Source organism: Symphodus melops, assembly GCF_947650265.1.
Source record: "Symphodus melops genome assembly, chromosome: 7".
NCBI lineage: Eukaryota > Metazoa > Chordata > Actinopteri > Labriformes > Labridae > Symphodus > Symphodus melops.
In genome coordinates, this window is record NC_136697.1 from 19,129,542 (window position 1) to 19,149,914 (window position 20,373).

General features: G+C 38.8%; 1 protein-coding gene across 1 annotated transcript; it reads right to left on the bottom strand.

Annotated features, from left to right (window-relative positions):
- Positions 1-2,230: 2,230 nt before the first annotated feature.
- On the bottom strand, positions 2,231-16,639 carry rb1cc1 (RB1-inducible coiled-coil 1). Its single transcript, XM_079347678.1, has 23 exons — positions 16,072-16,639; positions 14,707-14,839; positions 14,500-14,626; positions 14,228-14,398; positions 13,828-14,030; positions 13,177-13,591; positions 12,901-13,071; positions 12,624-12,808; positions 12,291-12,477; positions 11,526-11,607; positions 11,342-11,406; positions 11,093-11,196; positions 10,230-10,356; positions 8,128-10,052; positions 7,724-7,910; positions 6,407-6,515; positions 5,957-6,248; positions 4,772-4,823; positions 4,627-4,674; positions 4,113-4,171; positions 3,748-3,875; positions 3,397-3,467; positions 2,231-3,138 (listed from the first exon to the last, which is right to left on the bottom strand). The coding sequence occupies exons 2-23, from the start codon at positions 14,775-14,777 to the stop codon at positions 3,061-3,063; spliced, it is 4,857 nt and encodes a 1,618-aa protein (XP_079203804.1). The 5' UTR covers positions 14,778-14,839; positions 16,072-16,639; the 3' UTR covers positions 2,231-3,060.
- Positions 16,640-20,373: the final 3,734 nt, after the last annotated feature.

Here is a 20,373-nt window from a genome sequence, read left to right on the forward strand (position 1 = left end):
TGTTTAGGTGAAGTTCTCTTCTTGGTGTCTTCAGTGCCTGACAGCAGATATATAACCTAATCTCTTTCCCTAACCCTTTTCTTAGGCATGAATAGGGTGGAAATGTGATGGCATTAAGTCGATTTACTCCTTGGTTTGCAGTTTCAGCCTTAATGCCTCTTGGCTCTTCTTCAACACACTCGTTCCATTTAGATTTTCGAAAATATAAATGTTATGTTAAGGCTTTCCTATTTATTTTCATTTATCCATCATTTGAAGTTCATGCATATATTAACTCCACAAATAATGCTTGTTTATTTGCAGCTCCGTCTATCTCGCGCAGTGTCAGAGATATTGGAAAATCAAATACAACTTGTGTATTATCTTCAAATACAGAGGATATCAGTGACAAAGGGCGAGATCTGAGACTGTGTGACATTCTTTGTGAGTTGTCTCTGACATCATTTTGATTTTTCACATTTACTCATCTAAACCTTAATTTAGTGCCTGCAGCACATGTTGACACGCAAAGAAAGGCTGTTATAATGTGTCTTTGAATTTCAGCTGATAGCATTTGAAAGCTGCATTAATAAACCTGTCCTCACACAATGATTGTGCTGTGTGATGAATTTATGCTTTAAGACGTAAAAGAGTTCAGGTTGCTTTTGAACTTTTGGCACATTTGCAATAAACGTGATGAATTTGAATAAACGCGCAAATAAATATCGTCTTAAAGGCAGAATGAAGTTGTGCTCAAATGTAAAGTTATTTCCTATTAAAAAAGGCGATAAAGGATTCAGTAATAGAAAAAACTATGGTGTTGTTTATGAGAACATTAATAAATAGATGCGTATTTTATCAATTCCAAACTAAGAATATTGTGTGCTTATTATGTAAAAACTGAGATGTTTAAAAAACAATTATCCTCTTTTAAATTATTCTTACCTACAGGTGTCAGAAAATGTACATTGCACGGTTATGCATTTATGGATCTATGTAAGTTGGTATATTTGTTTATTTGGGTTTTTTGATCATCCACATTTGTTAAACTTATTTTTTCTTCTTTTTTAATGTCCTTTAAGTCCCCATCTTTGAGATGAGCTGCAAAGCTTACTATTCTTTATGTATTCTAAAACATAATAAATATAAGTTTGTATTTCAAAAAAATTAATTTAATGAAATTGTACATTCCTGCTCATCAACATATAAACCATCCAAAAAAAAAGACATGTTGTGTTGATTGTAGGTAACAACACATAAAGCCCCAAACCAGCCAATTTCATGAAACAGTCCTGAGGATAAGTAGTCGAGTGTTATAGAAAGAAGTTTGATGGCACGTCAAAGGCAGTTTTAATGGTGGATGTAGCTAGAGACTACACATGGCAATGTTAAATCCCATTCAGCCTGATGAGAGTGACTCCCAGCAGCACTGAGCTCAGTGGGGGGTTGTAAACATTTACACTAAGAGCCTGTCCAGTGCACATGGTTGGTGCTTGCCAGCCACCTCGGTATCGAATGTTGTGTTGCATATTTTGTCATTCAGGCCTGTCCCGAAATTGTAGGAATCACACCATCAATTTATGAAGGAGCCATCCAAATGTGACAACAGGCTTATGCTAAATGGAGAAAATAGAGCTAAACATTGTTAAAACACCCCTAGACCCACATGGTAGAGAGTGCTCGGCAGCGAGCTGCTATGCTCCCCGCTGTGAACTGGGAAAGTGATGTTGGTGGGCTTCCTTCTCCATGAGGGCCGCATCGTTCTTGGGCCCCGATTTGAAGCCTTTTTGAAGTCTGTTTCCTGCAGCAGCGTGCCAACATTAATGTTTCCACAAAAGCAAAAATGCTAAATCAAATGAAAACACTATACTGTGCTATTCCACATCGACTTCTGAATCCCCCAGAAAATTTTAAAGAATCATTATAAAAATAAATAAATAAATTAAAAAAAAGCCATATACATCCTAAAAGGTAGTGGGTTTTTTTTGTGTAATATAAGCAGGCTTTTATAATTAAAAAAAAAAAAAGAGAAAAAATAAAAGGTTTCTCATTAGTTAAAAAAATCTCAGCAGGTGAAAGAGACCGAGTGAGAAAAAAGTTATCTACTGTTGTGGTACATTTTTGTTATTATTGTCCAATCCTTATTTGGTAAACTTCTGATAAATATGTTACGGTTTGGTCTTAATGCATCAGGAAGCTCCATAAATAATCTCATATTAGGAACAATAAGTGGCCATCATTAACAGCAGAATACGTTTTGGGATCAATCCTTTATTGTTTCAAAACTCTATCTTTTACAATACAGTCATTTCTTGTTACATGTGTGATTTGATGGGTAATGTACAATGTCCTCTGATAATGAAACACAGTCACAAATATTCCTTTCTACATATCAATATTCTATGATAGTGAGAAGTTTGTGCAGATATATTTACTTAGTTCTGACAGCTCAATTAACTTCCCTTTTCAAATCAACAAAAGCATTGTTTTTGAAAGTGCATTTCAAGGATTGCAAAAACGACTGTTTTTTTCATTAGTCAGCCATAATGTACATCTCATTATTGACAGAGGGCCACACTGCTTTGTGAGTAACAAACAGCATTAACTACATTTCCAACTACAACATTTATCTGGATAAGTAAATCAAAGAAAATATATCAATATGCATGCCATGAACATTCCTCCATAAACATTTAGAATAAATGTATATTTGTATTTTATTATGTTGATAATGACACAGTATTTCCCACAAAAGGACAAATGCTGATAATGAGAACTAATATTTAACATCCAAATTTTGTTCAATTTTACACACAGGTCAGATGGCATAATGCCACAGTGTATAGGGCAATGCCCTAAGAAAGTTAATAGCATTTGGTCCACGATAACAAATCTGGGTTGAAAGAAAACCAAAGATGTGGTAGCAGGTGGGATTTTGAATTGAAACTGAAAAGAGCATGATGACGAAGGTAATTCTTTCAGTTTTTAAGGTCTTTCAATATTCAAGTTATGAATGATGACGTGAAGTTCCTGTTCAAAAATTAAGCAATATAAATATACATTTAGCTCATTACTTGGCTATTATACTTTTCTGTTCCATGGAACAGCTTTCACTCTGTAGAACTTGGTTCCTAAAGGAACCTTGAACCTGTTCTGGGCCTAGAGGAGGAGAAGACAGAAGAAAGAAGGTTCAGACTGCACATTCATGAGCAGAAAGCATGACACTGATCAAGTGCAGACATTCATGTATTCATCTAAAGATGGATTTTTACCCAAAAAAAAAAAAAAAAAAAGGATTACATGAAATCAATTTTGTAGGGTTCTTGAATATGTAATCATAAAATAAGTTTAAAAAAAATTGTTTAACACTTGGGGTTTAACGTGTAAAGACGTAAAAAGTTCAGCTTTATTAAATACCTTTTTTGCCTGGCAATATTCCTTCTCCATCACCTTTCCGAGGACCCACGGTCGTCTTGAGGTCCCTGATGCTGAACATAAAGAACACTTGTTGAACAAAGACATCCTGTAAACCCTAAATAAATGTACACATGCATCAAGTTTGAAAAGTAAATTCAAGATTACAGAAACCAAAGGATAAACTGCCCATTTTTAATAACACATACGTAACGGTACCATTATTAAAAAATATTTTCCTGTAATGTGAAATCTAATTACAAAGACCAGTGTCACATTTATTTCATGAGTAAATGTAAAAATGTCCACAGCACAGCTCTGATTACGGTCACAAAAGGTGTGTGTGGAGCTGACCTGGTTTGAGGTCCAGTGCAGTGAGAGACTCTGAGTGGAGGAAGTACAGGGTGGGACCGACTGTGAACAGCACGTAGTTGTCATGCCTTTCATCCAGGATGATTAGAACCAAATCGCCTACCTGGAAACTGCAGCACACAAAGATGGACAGAAAGATAAAGGGATGATGACACAGAGTACTGCTAACTAATAACAAAAAGGACAACACATTAATGGCAATTATACAATAATGTGTATAATTATACTGCATTAAAATTGTGGTCAGAGTTTCAGCTAAAAGCAAAAAAAAAAAAAAAAGCTAAAACAAAAAAAATCACATCAACAAGCACACGTTTAGGCCGTGTGTTATTTCTCCTTTCACTTACTCTCTGATGGCGATTTTGTCTGAATGCCGTGAAGACACAGACGACATGCTTTGAGACATCTACAAAGGAAAGGATTAGGGCAACGTTACACGTGTTACACAGGGGGACTCACAATGTTGGCTGAAATGGTGATAGATACATTTCAAACGTTTCTTTTGTTTTTTTAAAAGATCAGGGAAAGTATTTGCACTTGTAACCTATACTAATTACAATACTCAAATCTATATTCAGCTATTCCATCCTTTAAAATAAATGAGATCTTATTTACTTTTTTCTTTTTTTTTTTTTACAAAAACCTGTATTGTAATTATTTTAACGTATGCATTTCAGTTTCAAGCATTTAAAATCTTTTAAATCCAGAATTGTAAATATTCTGATGACACTCAGCCTAAAAAAAAAACATTTTTCTTCACTTTGGTCTTTGGCCTCCTAATTCAGGATTTTACTCTTTGATGCTACTGCCACCTAGTGGAGTAGGCACCACACAGCCCTCAGACACAACAAAGACACTGACCAGTCTTTGACTGAGGCGCTTGTTTTCTTCTTCCTTCATGTGTAAAGTCTGAAACATAAATCAGGTCGATTAATCAAACAGATATTCAGAAACACACGGTCGGATGCTCTCTTGTTGCGAAATGAAAAACACACTGTGTATTTACCCTCTCAAGTAAGAGTATCCGCTGCTTCTCCTCCGACATCAAGATGTTATCACTATGAAGGAGAACAATTACATTATTGACAAATGCTCTTTAAAAAGCACGAGCAAAACTCAAAATGACTGATACATTCATTGATTGTTTTTTTTTGTCTTGTAACTTCTTTTTGTTAATACCGGTAATCTAAAAATTGTCAAAAATATTTATACAACAAAAGAGCAAACTTACACTCTCTGCTCCTAGCCTGCCTCTCTTCCTTCCTCTGTCAAATGTCCTCTCAGTCCATCCATATTTAAACCAATGAATGGTCTTTTGAAATCTTTCTTCCATACGTCCTGTTTCCATGTCCTCTTAATAAAAGACTGTACTGAATATAGATGCAGCCTATTTCCAGGTCGACATTAGCTTGCTATATTTCATGTTATGATTGATGAAGGAAAAATGTCAATCTTTTTCAAGAAGCGAAGTCCTAATAAGCTTTTATCACTTTTAGAAACGAGTAAAAGCTAGTAACTGTAACTCATACATTTTGAACAATTTCATGTTTAACTTTCAGTTTCATATTTGTTTACACACTAAAATGCTTTTAAATGAAACTTGGAATGAACAAAGAACGTCTACAATAATGTTTTATAACTGATTATATAAGTATGTCAATGCAGAAATCCCTGGTCTATAAAACAGAGTCAAAGTGAAGACTGAGTGCAAAGAGAATTCAGCCTGAACAGGAAATAGAAATCGGTTCACACTTAAAGAACAAAAGTTCATCTGGTGTACCAAAGTTAGACTGCTTCTTATAAAAACTGCTTTCTTGGTTATGTGCACAGGATGTGTGCAAAAGTTTTTATTTTTTATTTATTTATGTATTCAACAAAACTTAAGGAACTGGGAAGGTACTGCAGGAAGGGCAGTATATCATCACAATCAAACCCAAAGAGAATCCTTTTTGGATTCAGCGACACATCAAACTAATCAAGGATCTCATTTTATAACAAAGATTACCGGTAGGTGTCGGAGGAACACAGACGTGTCAGCAAAGACCTGTATCACGTAAAGATCAGAAATCAAGCTTTGCCTCAACCTCGTTTGTTCCTGATGACCCTTTTTTGTGTGCATGTAAACTACACATCACTACAATGTATCTCAAGCTGTGGACAACACCATGTTTATTGGGGAGAAGCCGCTTACTGGACTGTCACCATGCTGGCCTCCACCGCTGAATCAACGTTTTCGTCATCTCTGATGGCTGCCACAGAGGCCAGTCTGTCAGTATCAGCCACGGGCTCCGGGGCACAAGCGCCGGCAAAAGGCAGAGCTCGAGCTGCTGCTCCGGCCTCTGTGACCTCCTGAGCTGCGGGGTTGGATGTGAAGAAGGTGGAGGAGATCAGAGCAGCGCTGCGAAGGCGGTTGAGCTCCTCTTCCAGGTGCTTCTTCTCCTGCATGACGCTCGCTCGGTCCTCGGAGAGCGTCTCGATCAGACCTGGTCAAATCGAGATAATTATTCAAATTAGATGACACAATGTCCAAAAAAAAAAATATATACATATATAATAGCCTCAATCCCTTCAAAGACACAACAGATACGAGCAGCTTTTCTCAGCAGTCATTAAAACGTGGTAGGCTGTGAACAGCACTCACCTTTGTCTTTCTCCTGCTGTTGGGTGACTTTTTGCAACTTCTCCGAGAGCTCCTTGATAATCTGCTCCTTCTTCAGCTTCTCTCGAGTCAGAACAGTGTTGAAATTAGTCTACAGAAGGACAAGAAAAAGACGCTTCAGAGAGGTGACATGACATCATCTATACCAAGGTATAAATGAGACAAAGTTCTGCCAATGCAGACCAGCTGGCTGCCCTGAGAGGTCCAGCTGTTCAGTTCAGTGATCTGTTAGCCCAACCTCACTGTAGGATTGTCAGCATAGGAGCATGTTAAACTCTGATCTGGTAGAAGTACAATTCAATAGACACTGATACCAGCTTTGATTGCATGGTAACAAGTCCTAGACACCCAACATTTGGTCATAAGTAGTTTATTAAACGACCAATAAACGCTGACAAGTTCCTGCAAACTGTCGATATTGAACCAATACAGTGGCAATGTTAAGTGTGCAGTTTAAACAGTGTCACCAACAGACCTCTCTGTAAGTGTGTAAGGACATCAATGTAACTTTAAACGCCATAAGGACTTAAAAAAACATCGCCTTTGTGGAACTGTGAATTTGAATGGACCAAATAAAAGATTTGAGTTTATTTATAGGAAAAGCTTTTTTTTTTTTAAAGCTTCTGTGCTTTTTGATGCCACTGATCGTAAAAATTGAGATTGAATTGTTTTTTTGGGGTTTTTAACAACAACTTAAACAAAAGGAAACTGAAAGGTAACGGATGGAATAAATGGGGCTCCTATGTTTTCAGAACAGCAATCTATAGAAATGTGGCGATCAGTGAAGTGACAGCATTGCAAAGTTCTTGCTCGTTGTGGTGGCGAGTGAGCCATCTGTAAAGATGGAAAAGATCTTTGTCATCTGTCTGTATGACGCCATCAGAAGAGTAAACGAGAATGTGTCTAATTCCCGAGTGTGACACTGATTTGCTGGTACGTAAAGCGGTGGGTTGACATAAATGGCTGAAAGTGACAATTTGAATATTTAGAACTATTCCAAACAATGAAAATATTTCCAGAAATGTTTTTTGTTTTTTTTACGACACAGTATATTACCATTCATGCAAATTGGCCTTTTTCACCTGATGTTATAAATGGGAGGATAAAGTCTTTAGTTAAAAAAAAAAAAAGCGGGGGAACAAAGCTAGTACCTAAATCTGATATCTGTTTCTACTTCAGCAATTATTTCAACCATTACTGTTACATTTGTTGCAATAAAATAAAGATACATTATCACTACATGTAAGCGTTGGAAGACACTTGTATTTGTCCCATCTATTGACGACCAAACGCACGGACCTGCTGCTCAGCGATGAGTGATGTCTTAAGGTTCTGTATCTCCTCATTCTTCTTCTTCTCCAGGAGCTCCATCTGGGACTGCAGGGAGGCCCTTTCCTGCTGCAGCCGCTCTTGTAGTGCCGAGTCCAGAGACAGAGGTGCTCCAACATCTGCATGGCCCACAGCACGCAGCGGCATCCCTTCCTCGCTGAAACGCAAACACCGACATTAATTCTGACATCTGGGCTGACAAGCGAACACGAAGACGAGACGAGAACGGAAGACTGTTGATTCTAAATATCCAGTTTTAAAGACTATTGACTTATCGAACCGCAGACTGTCTTTAAGTGTCGTTTCAAATACAAGCAGGTTAGATTTAAATCAATATTCACAACAGTCAGGTTCTACTGCAATTAAATATTTACCTTTTAGAGGATTGACTCTCATGAAGCTCATTCTCAAGTTGTCTAATTTTGTCTGAAAGTCTCTTCTCCATCTCCTCCTTCTGCTGCTCTAATTCTTTTAGAGCATCATGTGACGCAACCTTAGACGCCTCCTGTCGCTCGAAATCTTTCTCAGCTGCTCGTCTGTCTCTGTCCTGCTCTAGCTTGTTTGATAGCAGGTCATTTTCAGCCTGCAAATTGCTGACAACAGTCCTCAGCTCTTGCTCCACTTCTTGGAAACTCCTGTGCTGCTTTTCCTTTTCTTCGCTCAGAGCGGCCACGCGCTGCTCCAACTCCTGCTGCAGACTTTGGTGCCGCTCAGCGTGCTTCCTCTCAGCGTCTTGGGCTTGCTGCTGCAGGGAGGAGAGCTCGGTGCGCAACAAAATCGTCTCCTCCTCATGTCGCTCCACCAACTCTGAGATGCAGTGGTCCTTCTCGATCCTCATGAGAGTCCTGAGCTCCGCTAGGTCCACCTCGTACTCCTCGTTCTTCACCTGAAGCTGCTTTCTGAGGCCGTTCAGCTCCTCGCCGAGGACTTTGGTCTCGGCCTCTACCTGGGACTTCAGCACCTCAGCCTGTTGAGTCTTGGCCTCCTCCAGTAAGAGCTTCATCTCCTCTGTCTCCGACTCTTTGAGGGCTAGCTCCACCTCCAGTTTGCAGCGGAGTTCTGCGAGCTCGGTGACACGAGCCTCCAAGTCCTTCATTTGGTTGTCCTTCTCTCGAAGCGCAGAGGCGTGGCGCTCAGCTGCCTCGCTTAACTTTGCGCTACTTTCAGAAGCCAGGCGTTCCAGGGCTTCCTGGTTGTTCTTGGTAAATGCCTCCAGTTCCACCCTGTGCTCCTGCTTCATTCTGTCCTCCAGCTCCTTTAAGTGCAACTGCTCCACAACCTCCGACTCCTGCCTGACCGTCTGCTGGCAGCGTTCAATCTCAAAATACAGATTTTCAATCTGGCTGGTCAGAGTGTCCTTTGAGACTGAAAGTGACTCGACCTCTTCAGCTTGATCCCGAATCACCTGGTCCAGGTGTTTGATCCGCTCCGTCTGTTCACTCTCCGTCTCAGCCCACTGCTCTCTCTCGTGCTCCAGCTGAGTAAGTTCTTTCTCTTTGCGCTCCATTCGCCCCTCGAGCTCCAGCGTCGCACGCTGCACATCTCGGACGATATTCTGGTTGACTTGATTTTCCTCGGTGAGCGCGTGAACTTGCGTCTCCAGCTCTTGTCGCAGGGTGAGAAGCTCACTTTGATGCTGTTCTTTTAATTTTAGCTCCTGGGTCTGGGAAATGTTGTCCACCGTGTGTTGCACCTCTGTGCTCATACTCTTCAAAACAAAGCAGAAGTCATGTTGTTCTTTTAAAACCAGGCTTTTTAAGTGACACAGGTCGTCCTTAACACTCTGCAAGTTTGAATGGGACTCCTCTGCAGCCGATCGATACTTATCAACAGCTTGTTTGAGGACGGCGATCCGTGAGTTCTCCCGCTCTAGTATTGTGGTGTCCTGCATACGCCTGCTATCAATAGCATTGATGACTGAAGAGTACAGTGACTCGACCATCATCTCAGGGCTGATCGGGTCACTGATGGGGTTTGGAGAGGTTAGGTTCTCTTCAATTACAAACTCATTCACAGCAGACATGAAGTCCGATTCAGGGCTCTCTGCGAGAGAATCCAAGTCCAGGGAGCCCTGCTGCAGGACTGGATCCATGTTGGGATGGCCAATGGTTTCAAAGTCAAATGTTTGTGCGTCGATACTGTCTGGGGATAAGTCCTCCAGAGGAGCTGGGACAGGAACAGCTCCTTGAAGGTTAAGGGAGGACGGGGTTTTGAAGGACGTCTGTGTTGAGGTCCCGGGTGTGGTCTCAGACTGTGGGGTCAACACAGTGGATCTCTGAGCGCTCTGACAGCAGGACGACTGCAAAGAGGTGAAGGAAAAAAAAGAAAAAAGAATCGATATATCAAACATAAAGAATAAATTAAAACCATACAGTGCAAAGAAAACAGAATTCGTCCTATGCTCTGGAACAGAAGCATTTTTGATTCAAACCTACCAAATAAACACATAAAAGGTTAGCAGTGACATCATCATTACCCTTTGTTCACTGAGCAGGTCAGTTATGGTTCGGGACATCTCGTCTACGCTCTGTGCCGCTTGGACCAGCTGCTGAAGCGTCTCAATGTGTCGATTTAAGGGCTCAAAGTCACACATTGTGGGTACCCTGCAGAAAGATAGAAAAGGAAGGGAGATAAAACTTTACTCTCTTTATCTTTAACATTCTAAGCATCGTTCTGCAAGTTAGGGCATGTTGAGGCAAGTTTGTCAAATCAATTTAATCTTGTCAATATACAACTTCATTTCGGGTTAGGGTAATACATGACATTTTCTATTCTAATGTTTGATATTCCATTTATTTACATTTAAAAAAAAAAAAAAAAGTTTTTTATCCTTTCAATTTGTACCGTGATGAGCTGCAGGTACTTTACTTTACTTCCTGTTTGGAAACAAAGACTGCTTTTATTTTAAAAGAACATAAGGAACTTGTGGTTGCGGGGACACTGGAAAGATTTGCTTCATATTGTTAATATGGAACAAAAAACTGGAATTAAACATGATTAACTATTGAGTCAGCAATAAAAAAATAAAAATCAATTGACAGTCCTTATTTTTTACATAGTAAGTATAAGTAAGCATTTTAAAGTCATTAAAAAAACCCTCTTCTGCCACAAGAGTTTATTTCTGTTTAATCTGAGACCTCGACAACAATCAGAATTATTTTCAATCACACAAACAAATGAAATGTTGTTCCATAAAGAAAAGTCTTGTATTTTGTAGCAATGGCCCTAATGATCTATCCATCTTATCTTATATTGTATATTTTCATTTGACATTTAAAATAACGACAACAGACAAGGTGACACCTTGAACCATGAGAAAACCTGAGGAGAGAGACTTACATGAGAAAAGGCTGCACCTCTAGGGGGCAACAAGATTTCAAGTACTGCAGGTCGTCAACTGAGATGTCTGGAAGTTCATCATCAAACCTTCTGGGCTTTCGTGTCTATAAAAAAAAAAAAATAAACAAAAGTTTGTGTGTGTGTGTGTGTGTGTGTGTGTGTGTGTGTGTGTGTGTGTGTGTGTGTCAGGTTAATGAACAGCTAGAGATAGCATGGGCTTGTTAAACATAGTGTGACATTTCAACTTACACAAAAGGATGTAGGAGGCCATGAATCGAGCCCTCGAAACAAACGATTTCTGAGGAAAGATTTCCCTGAGAGGAAATACAGAGATAAATGAAACGTCTCGTTCCTGAATGGGTGGTTTGTGACTTCTTTCAAAGGGACATTGTGCTCAACAGCGTCTACTCTAATGTCTACAAGAAATACTTACTAAAGAGTTTCCCAAAGGACTCCCTTTTGAACTTTTCTGCCTCATACAGTAGTTTTCCGTCCTTCACGAGTGCATAAGCCCACTGGAAAAAAAAAAAAGATTAAGATTTAGTAAAGCCAGCATAACAACAGAGCTTTAATTATGTTTCTTGCAATGTGAGAAAAACATGAAAAAGAAAATATGAACAAAGGATAAAAACACAAAATCCACCAACAATAAAAAAAAAAGAACAATGAGTTACATGATACTATTATTTGCATCAAACAATTCCCATTCTATTCGTGCATTTTAGACAACAATTCATGAGTCAGCAGTGATTATAGGTTAAGCTATATTTATAGGCAGGGACTGTCAGCTAAGAATCAAAGTGCTAATTCAGTTTCTAGCCTTATGCTAGTGCAACTGCAGCACACCAAACTTACAAACTCAGTCCTTATCCTTCTAGCTAGCAAGATGTCTAACATGAAACAACCTTGAGGCCGGTTCCATGTTTGAGGAAGGTACAAGACAGTGGAAGCACAGGCCACCACTAACCCACAAAGGCCGACCTTACTGAACAACCTCTCAATGATAGCCTGCTGTTATTTCTGAGAAACAGCCACACGTTTAAGCCTTGTTCACACTTGCACAAAACTCCTGGTGAGCTGCATGCGTGAACACAAACAGCCAAAATGTTCACCCCAGAGTTTCTCCTGCCTGCCCCCTTTGTAAACTTTGTGTGCAAAGAAGAAGATGGTTCGCCCAATAAGGACACTTAGCACTGACCTCTCTGTAGTGACGCATAAACATTTTTCTTCTGACAACTTCCACCACTGACAAGCAGTACATCTGGGGCACCGTGCTGAGGGCGTCCACCACCCTCACTCTTTCGATCAGCTCTGTCAGCAGTCTGAGTAGAGCCTGGAGCTTCTCTCCATCCTGGTCTGCGTGCAGCATCACGTAGCAGCACCATCTAAAACACAATCATCAGTGTTAAACTTGTAAAAATAATTGTCTTGAGTTTGACAAAACCCATGAAGTATACAAAGTAGTGGTTTATTTAAAAAAAACAGAGTAGGCAGTAAATATTTGAGAACATGTGGTTTTTTTTAGAGTTACTTGAGTCGGACTTGAAGGTTGTTTGCAAGTTCTTGTTTGGCTGTGGTGCACTTCTTCTTGATGTCTAGCAGCTTCCTGTGGTTGTTCAGCATGATCATCAGCTGGTTTGTGTGACTCAGACATAGATCAGGCAGAACAGATGTATCCTTCAGGTTTTCAGCCCTCTTCTGATTGGCCAAAAATCCCTGCAGCGGATAGCGTGCGTGTACAAATGGATTAAAAAACACAGGACACAAAGAGGGCCATTGAGGAATGTTTCTCCTCGTAGCCTACCCACCTGAGCTAGTTCTTTCTGTTCATTCACCAACTTCTTACAGCTTGCAATCATTTGGTCGAGAGCGTACAACCTGTCCTCAAGCCCCTTGATGGCTTTCATGTTTTGATTATCTAGCTTGGAAATGGTGTCACGACAATCTGCCAAGAATGGCTGAATGATCCGCGGGTCAAGCTGAAAGAAACGACAATTAAGTTATATTTAGATGAACTTCAACGTCCAAAATGACAACACGAAACGACAAGATTTCCCATGTGGATTCAAACATCTCGGACTCACCCTGTTGATGGAGTCAAAACACTTCCTCACCACAGACTCCACATCGTTGGGTCTGTCTTGCACATTGATCCAGTCTAATAGTGTAACGTTGAAGGAGGACGGGTTTGCAAACTCTGGAGTGTCATCGTCTAAGAGCGCAGCTCTCAGACCGCCACTGTCAGTCATCGTGTTTGTTTCATGGTCTCCAGGTTGCTCGCATGTCGGCGTCCCAGAAGCCGAGAGGGAGGCTGAAAACTTGGAGGGCTTTTGTGCACCAGCAGTGTAGAGAACAGAGTCGGTGGATTTCTCTTCTTCCGTCTCATCCGAATCCTTCCCTGGAGTTGAGCTGGACTTCTCCATGCTCTCTCTGTAGCTGTGTCTTGTTAAACACTCAAGCAGCGGTATCCTGGCCATGACAGCAACTGCTGTCCCTAACCTGCAATCATAACAACACGTTCAGCATTTTCTTTTTATTCTACAATAAAGGTAACACTGGTTTTGTTTACTCACATCAATACCGTTATCTAATCAATTAATCAAAATTACTACAATATAATAAAAATAAAACAATATGCACATATTAATTACCAATAATGTCATATTACTTTTAATTAAAAACAATTAGAAAAGACTACAAGAGTAAAAAAAAAGTTCTTTTTTCCCATTACTTACTTTGTAAGTTTCACCTTAATTTCCTCCAAATCATGTTGATAATTCATGTATGAAGTGTCAAATTTCATAAGCAACTTCTGATATGACAGAGTGCAGTCGTCCAGATTGGCCATAATCGCAGCCCATCCTTGATGTTGAAGGTGTTCATCATGAACCAAACGTTCACAGAAAGAACTAAGTTTATTGGCAACTTCAAACATTTCCTGGAGAGGCAAAGACATGAAAGTGTTACGACAAGTAAGCCAATTTCTTCATGATTAGGCTGTTTTGTTATATTGAGCTATAGTTCATTTATTTAAAAAAAAAAGTGTTAAATAAATCTTACATAAACAAGTAGTACCAGAGACCAGAGTAGTACTTAAGACAGAAAGATGTCATAAAAAGAAAAACTGTTAACTACCAGAGCAAGTTGTGTCCGTGAGGCAACAGTGTGAAAGACAGCTGGCATCAGAAGAGACTCCTCCACTTTAACCTGAATCTCACTCTCTATCGAGAAGGTGGTTTTGGGGATCGTTGGATCCCGGTCACTCAAGATCATCTCTTTGTTGAACAAAAATATGGGGTTGGTTTCCTAAAAGTGAGGCAGTACGAATAAGACAGTGAGACATCTGAAATCCAAACATCACATTGTATTTTCAGAACACTTAACAACACATGATGATGATCACTCACAGTGCCAGCACTGTAGCTGCAGACCCGCCTCTCTGCAGCCATACATTCCCCTCCATTGACAACAAGGACTTGATGTTGAATTGCAATCTTGTATTTGGCTTGGATGGCATGTTTGAGCTCCAGTACACTGAGACAGATGAAGAACGTAATTAGGTCACAACAGAAGAGATGTACTGATCTCTATTTATGAATAATCCAATATCTTACGTCTGGACAGCAAGATCTGTATCAAATGTCAATGTGCTGCCATTGTTGACCTGGAACACATATAACTTCATGTTGAATCTCCCAGAGTTCTTCGCTCGTGCTTATCTTGCTCATTTAGTCATTCAAGGCCACTCTGCGGAAAAAAAACAACTTAAACATTAGAAAACAATTTAACTCTTTTCACACTTTGTTTTTCTTTAAATGAGCGTGTGATGTTTCCATTAACTTAAACCACTACACAAAACATTAGTAAAAGATGTTCTCTTACTACACTATTTCTAGAGTATACATACACAATGTACTTCCTTATGAATCTTCTTACAGCTTCATCCTCTCCGCCTCAAGCTAAGTTGCCTGGGTTCCTGTGCTGCCTGAATTATCATCACAAGTTATTATGTTGCCTGAATTTTGGTGTTGGTTGTGTTCTGGTGTTGGTTGGGTTTCTGTTTGGATTCTATTACTGTTTTTGTTTGCACTGTTGTCATGGTTTTTGGGTGTTATTTGGGTTCTTTTGCTTTGTTATATTTACTTCTGCACGTGTCTAAGTACTTTGTAAACTCATTTTTTAAAACTGTAATTATTACTAATATTATTATATTATTATCAAGTGTTAACAATCATTAAAATCTCATCCTCTTCCACCTAAACTTGTAAAGCCCGTGAAATGTCCTGTTCACCAAATAACTCTTATGTTGTCTGACTCACTGTCTTTGTGGTTACAGACGAGTGATTAATATGAATGAGGTCATCTAATATGTTGGTTTACTGTCAGACAAGTTGAACTTCAAAACGCTCTTAAGTAAAGAGTTAACATTTCTTGATGTTCATCTGGGTGGACTGATGAGATACCAAGATGAATCCAAACATATGTAGCCTTAACTTAATACTACAAACTGTAATCTGTCAGCGTGGTAATAAAAACAGCACAAACACCTTTTAAAAGCTCTTAATGACCGAGTTGGGTTTCCGCTGATTATCGCTTATTACAGTCTCTCGCTGTCCGCCTCTAATTATTCAGGGTGCGTGAACACAATGTTGACTTGTGTGTGTATGACGATAACAGGGACATTTTAACGTTGATAAAACCCAAGAGGCCTTCAGTAAGTCTTGGTTTCTGTGCCTGAGAAGGGGCCACCAGCAGCTGCTGGTAAGCTAGCTGGTCAATAATAACCCACTGACTGCGCTAACTGGCTATTAGCTAACACAGCTGTCAGGCTAGCGCAAGATAGAGAAGTCTAAGGTCGATGAATTTGACTAAATGTAACAGGCTTCTTCAAGATAGCCCCCATCGCCAGCTGAGATGCACTTGGTACAATTACGATAATCCACACATTGTTTTTTAACACATTATTCCGTTGGTCTTACCTCACTTAGCTCGCATCTCCCCGTTCTTGATATCCACCTTGTCTAGGCGACTTGGCTAGCTTTACAAGCTAGCGACTAAGCTAGCTAGCTAACCTGTTTTAGCTTGGCATACATAGAGCTAGCCTAGCAAGCTCGTCAGCTAACGTTAGCGAGGCTAAACTAGAAAAGAGTACGTAACAACCATGTTTAGTTGCACTAACAAACCATATTGTTTTTAAATAGTGTTGCCATTTGGTAATCACCAGCTGAGTTAGTGTTACACGCGTGATAAAACACCAGTTGTTTATCTCAGGTAAGCTAACTGTTATACCCTCTGTCTGTTTTGTTGTTGTCATCTGCTGGTGTGGAGTCCGTGGACGATCAGTTCATAAGGACTCAACATGCAGCTAGCCTATAGCGTTTGTTTTCTAAAGAGGCGTTAATATAACAAAGTTATTTAAAGACGGGACACATTTTCATAACGTTTTTTTTTAAAATAATACTTATATATTATAAAAACAGATATTTAGTCAATATTTAATACTGAAATAAATTTGTTGTGAATATTCATATTGTTATTTAAATCGTCAACGTTTCATAGCACTTACTTTATACTTCATACTTTAACTTACATTATTAAAAGACTATCAGGTTTGTTGTAAAATACATTTGAATGAAGCTGTCATTTCTTACTAAATAACTGCTTTTATTTGTTCTGCTTTAAAAGATTCTTCCAATATTTTATGAGCAGACATTATCAGGTTATATTCTTATTTTATTTTTTAATCCGTTCAGGTTTACTCTGTTCTGGAACAATTTTCTTCGCTTCTTAAACCTATCTTTTCTTCTTTTTTGTGTATGTGTTGCTTGTAAAAGGCTGGTTAAAGCTTGTATTTACAGTCTCTGGGTTACATGCATACAACTCGGTCCTATATGGAAATAAACCGAAGCAAGAAAAAGAAGTTATGCTTGGACATTTGCTCAATGCCACGCAAAACACTTTCTTGTATGACAACCGTGATACCAGAGGTCTACTTCAGGCATTATATAACCCATTTGATATGATCACCAGGTTGAAACGTTGTGTTGCTTATTAAGTAAAATAACGGAGTTGTTCAAAGTTAGTTGCCTGATGAAGCTGTGGATGCTAATAATATAGACAAAAAGGTAGATTCTTGAAAGTGTGTCGAATTTCCCCTTCGGTATGCGTGTTCGTCACTGCACTTCTGCAGATGTATTCTGGGAAAATAACAGGGGAAAAAAACGACGTCGAGTGTTTTGCTGCAACATGAGAAGGGGTGTGGTTAATGAGAGGCTGCGATGAGTGGATGAACGATGAAGTAGCTGCAGAGAGAAAGTAGTTATTGGGTTTTCGACTTTTATAGTGATTTTTATATTAAACGTTCAACAGTTTTAGAGTCATGTATAATATTATTGAACACAAAAAGACAGGGATTAAGTCAAGATTTAAAAAACACCTGGTAAATTGCAAGGCAGGACTTTAATAATTGAAATCTTTGATTTAGATCCCTACAAATGTCAATAGTCTACATGTTTATTTTCTGACGTGCCCTTAGTTTCACAGACCAGAATCAATGCACAAATGCACTGCTGTCATTCATTCAACTTTTTAATCCAGTGTATTTTTGTATTGTTGACAGACAAAACATCAATTAAATGTCTTAAAGATGAAAGTAGTTAAATATCAGTGTCTCAATTGTGCTGAAATTAGTGTTTTGAGGAATTATAAGGTTAGACTTTTGTCCCAAATATAATAACTGTTTATTTAGGGTTTGTGTTTCAACTGTTAACAAATTACCATGGAGCAATTTGCAATTTATTTTATTTATTGAAACTAAAATGTCTCTTACATCCTTGTATTGGTCTATAAGTACGGATCCCTAGAGGTCACAGAATCAGATCTACTGGTTTAACCCACACAACCAACACATGGAATGAAAATATGTGCATGTTTTCTTTCTCTTTCTTTTCTCATCACTCATGATAGCTCACTTTAGTCCAAGTTATAGCCTCTTTACAAAAAGTCAAGTTTGCTAAATCAATGAGCATGTGTACAGAACACAACATCACTGTGGTAATGGCCTCTCTCATGCTGCCATCTGCCGTTTACTAAGGAAGATTTTTTTGTGTGGTTCAAGTAGCTGTGCAGGGTGACCTCACAGCACACTTATTGAGCCTAACAGAACCATGTAACCCACAGAAACTGAGTTTGCACAAAACAGTGCCATTTAATTGTTCTTACTCTAAGGAACTTTGTCATACATAACATTTTTAATACAATATAAAATATGTAAACCTGTTTGCTGAAAAGTAGGCTACAACATTGTTACTCACAGTACACATTTTTAAGGGTCAGTCTTGTGAGGGTATACTTCTTCAAAATGTTATAAAAACAACCTCAACACTATACACAATTAACTTTAATAACTAAAATAAATTAAAAGAGGTAAAAGCATGCTAATCAGAATCAGCTTTATGGAGGAAATATATAAATAGTGTAGATGTACTGTATAAGAAAGCCAATTGTGACTGAATTATATTAAAAAAGGTCATGTTGTAGTGGATTTGGAGGAATGGATTGCACACAGTGAAACAGCTGGATGTTTGTGACTCGTCTTGTTGTGTTTGGTCCTCCACAGCTCCAGGATGACCCTGATGAAGGCCACAAGCTGAAAAAATGTTGATCTAACGAGTTAATTAAGTTGACCTGAAAAAGTACAAGTGTTGCTGGAGCTTGCTCTTCAAGCCTTTTACTGTCCATGCACCGTCCATGAAGTTGTGCCAGAAAATCTCTGCTCTATAGCTCCTACCAGAGCCAGACAATGTTTAATACGCACTTTGTTGACAAAAAAAGGGCAGGTTGTCTAGTATTCTGGTTACATTAGCTTATTGTTTTCTGCTTGTATTATTCAACTTTTCCACAGTCAAATCAATCTGTATGTTAAGTTGTGATTGCATATCAGGTTTTTTTTATAAATCAAATGCTTCTAAGTTCATATGTTAAAATGAACCACAACTGTTTTGAATGTCAAGGTGAGGCGAGCTAATAATCAGTCATTCTTGTGAACTTAATCAAGTAATTGCAGAGTCAAACACCAAACAGCAATGGTGATTAGTGACTCATGCTGAATGCTATCAATGGGAATAATGTGGACACAAAAGCAATTTATAACAGGTAAAGCCAGTTTCCTTGCTGAAGATAAACTCCTTTAAAGTGCTTTTATAACGATGACCTTGTTTCATTGGACTTTTGTTCAGTTGGTATCAAATGCCTTAATACTTTGAACCTGAGGAATAGAGAGAGAGGGACTGCAATAACAAAGCAAGGTCACTGATCCTGAAACAGCTATCAGAAATCTCCGAGAGGCCTGTACTTATGAAGTCAGATGACTCTTTGCACTGCACTGCTTACATCCTTACATGGTCATAAACCTGATGTATCTTGATGCCACCCTAAAGAGAATCCATGGAGATGCATCTGTTTCAGAAACTATGCTGACGTGCATGTAAGAAAACCTGATTTTACCTTGAGACATCTGCATGTTTTACCTTTATGCTTCAGATTCTCTATATTTCATATATTTTGAAAGTTTTTTTGCAGGACATCTGCAATGCATATATGTGACTATTATTTTACTGAAACTGTCTTTACGGGTGTACTGTCAATAAAGCCTGTGTAAGAGTTTCACAAGAAAGGAGACACAGGGCTTATTCAGGAGCATGTCCATGGGAAACAAGCCACGTCATGTGTGTGACTACATCTGACTGAAAAATAACTGCTTTTGTATTCTTCTGTAAAAACTGAGGTTTAAAAGAGGGACTAATGCTGTAAATGTTGGTTTTGCAGTCTGCAGTAAAACTAAATGGAATGACATCAACAGCAGCTATTAACCCTTAACAATACTGGATGTGTATTTTTGTGTGTGAATCAAACCACATGTTGTGCAGCATACATCAAGTCATGTAAAACCCTTTAAAACCAAATCAATCAAACCTAACACATATGTACTGGCTATGTAATCAAAACAATCAAGTTCAGAAAGAAAAAAGTAAAAAAATAAAACCCACAATTGCATGTATTCATTTCCACCAAGCTGTTATAAAAAAAAAAAAAACTTTATATAGACATTTTGTAACTACATTTTGAAGGTATTTTGTGTCTGGACACTGTAGGCGTGGAAAAAACCCCAACTCATAAATAATGACAAGACACCCAGTGTGATAAACGAAACAGAGCATCATTGTTTGACTTATATGTGCCTACTGTTAGTGATGACATCACTTAATTACAAAATAGAGTCA

What these genes read in the sequence shown, in the direction of transcription:
- rb1cc1 (XM_079347678.1), bottom strand. Translation starts at nt 14,777, where the DNA reads ATGAAGTTATATGTGTTCCAGGTCAACAATGGCAGCACATTGACATTT. An exon ending in TTATGCGTCACTACAGAGAG is followed by an intron (nt 11,608 to 12,290) that starts GTCAGTGCTAAG and finishes TTTTTTTTCCAG; the next exon opens with TGGGCTTATGCACTCGTGAA. An exon ending in TGCACTGGACCTCAAACCAG is followed by an intron (nt 3,468 to 3,747) that starts GTCAGCTCCACA and finishes CTTTATGTTCAG; the next exon opens with CATCAGGGACCTCAAGACGA.